The sequence below is a fragment of the Otolemur garnettii genome, unplaced genomic scaffold, assembly GCF_000181295.1.
Source record: "Otolemur garnettii isolate 467f Iridium unplaced genomic scaffold, OtoGar3 scaffold00102, whole genome shotgun sequence".
Taxonomy (NCBI): Eukaryota; Metazoa; Chordata; class Mammalia; order Primates; family Galagidae; genus Otolemur; species Otolemur garnettii.
The window spans coordinates 1,089,039-1,090,714 of NW_003852497.1; the positions used below are offsets into that span (position 1 = coordinate 1,089,039).

The 1,676-nt window shown below is 54.2% G+C and overlaps 1 protein-coding gene across 1 annotated transcript in view; it reads right to left on the reverse strand.

The window, feature by feature from the left end:
- Positions 1-727: 727 nt before the first annotated feature.
- EIF4EBP1 (eukaryotic translation initiation factor 4E binding protein 1) overlaps positions 728-1,676 on the reverse strand; it is a 30,534-nt gene continuing 29,585 nt past the window's right edge. Inside the window, exon 3 of the mRNA XM_003796293.2 lies at positions 728-1,199. Within this exon, the coding sequence (XP_003796341.1) occupies positions 1,168-1,199 (32 nt within the window). The 3' untranslated portion in view covers positions 728-1,167. The remainder of the gene's footprint in view (positions 1,200-1,676) is intronic.

Below are 1,676 nucleotides of genomic sequence, written 5' to 3' on the forward strand. Positions count from 1 at the left end.
TTTTTTTTTTTTGAGACAGAGTCTCACTGTGTCGCCCTTGGTAGAGTGCTGTGGTGTCACAGCTCACAGCAACCTGAAACTCTTGGGCTCGAGTGATCTTGCCTTGGCCTCCTGAGTAGCTGGGACTATAGGCGCCCACCATGCCAGGCCAGTTTTTAGAGACAGGGTCTCACTCTTGCTAAGTATGGTCTCAAACTCCTGAGCTCAGGTGATCTACCCACCTCAGCCTCCCAAAGTGCTGTGATCATGGGCTCCAGCCATAGTGCTGACCAACGCTTAAGTTTCAATAAGTCCTCAAGGCAGAGAACTTGTCACAAGTTTGTGTCTCCCCTGACTGCTCACAGAGGGATTGATCACTATACCAGGGTCTTCCCTTTGACTCTCACATGGGACAGCCCCAAGGGGGCAGGTGACAAGCTTGACAGGCTTGGGGACAGGAGAAAGGGGCAGAAAACTCAGAAGGGAGGCAGGGCTCGCCACTGAAAAACAAGAGATCAAGAGCAGCAAGCTGAGACCCGGACCACGCATCATTCTCCAGCTGTGAGATTCTACCTTCTCCTGAGCCTCTGCCCTAAGCTGTAAGATGAGGATGCTGCTTGCTGTACTTACCTACAGGACCATGCCAGACCAAATGACACTGTGTAGCAAAGGGCTGTGGACGTGCTCACAGACAGCAGCAGGGGGCGCCTGCCACACAGAGTTGAAAAGAGCTCAGACGGGGCCCAACTCTTGGCCCTAGGGCATTGGTGGCCTTTATTTCCTCTCTCGGGGAAGGAAGGGCAGGGGAGCTTTCCTGGGCACACCAGGCAACGGAAGGGGTGGGTACGCCCCAGAGGAGGGGGCTGGAAGGGCCTGACCACCTTTCAGAAGGGCTGGTCCTTGTCCACTTCCTGGCACTTGGCTGCAGGGTGTGTGTGAGGGAGTCGCCCCCACCTTGCGGTGGCAGCTCCTGCATCAGCGCAGGCACAAGGAGGTATCTGCTGGTGTTCAGAAAGAGGGAGGGAGGGCAGGTGCCCTGAGTCAGGGAGCCGAGGGCGAGGGTGGCCGGTCCCACACCAGACACCTCCCCAGTAGGGTAACTTTCATAAGGCCTGGCTGGGGTGGCTCTTCTCCAGAGAAGGGCCCCTGAGGGGCCCACAGGCAACGCTCCATCCGCGGGCTGCTCCTTTAAATGTCCATCTCAAACTGTGACTCTTCACCTGAGGAGAAAAGGAACAGAAGGCAGGGTGAACAATGAGCTGATGCTTTACGGGTCAGGGAGAGACCTTGTTTTTATTTTTATTTTTTGCAGTTTTGGGCCGGGGCTGGGTTTGATCCCACCACCTCCGGTATATGGGGCCAGTGCCCTACTCCTTAGAGCCATAGGTGCCGCCCAAGACCCTATTTTTTTATCCTGTGATTCCTATAAAGAGAAGCAAGGGCCAGGTTTATGCTGCCAAGGGGAGTGGAGGAAGAACGGGGCTAGACTAGGAATTTCTGGAAACACGGGGAAGGTTCTATGTCTAACTACACTCTCCTCAATACCAAAGAAGAGTAGAGAGTAGAGACCAGGTTTCCTGACAGGGGAGCTGACAGTCCTCAATTGTCTATTACTGTTTTTACTTTTTTTTTTTTTCTGAGACAGAGCCTCAAGCTGTCCCCCTGGGTAGAGTGCCATGGCTTCACAGCTCACAGCA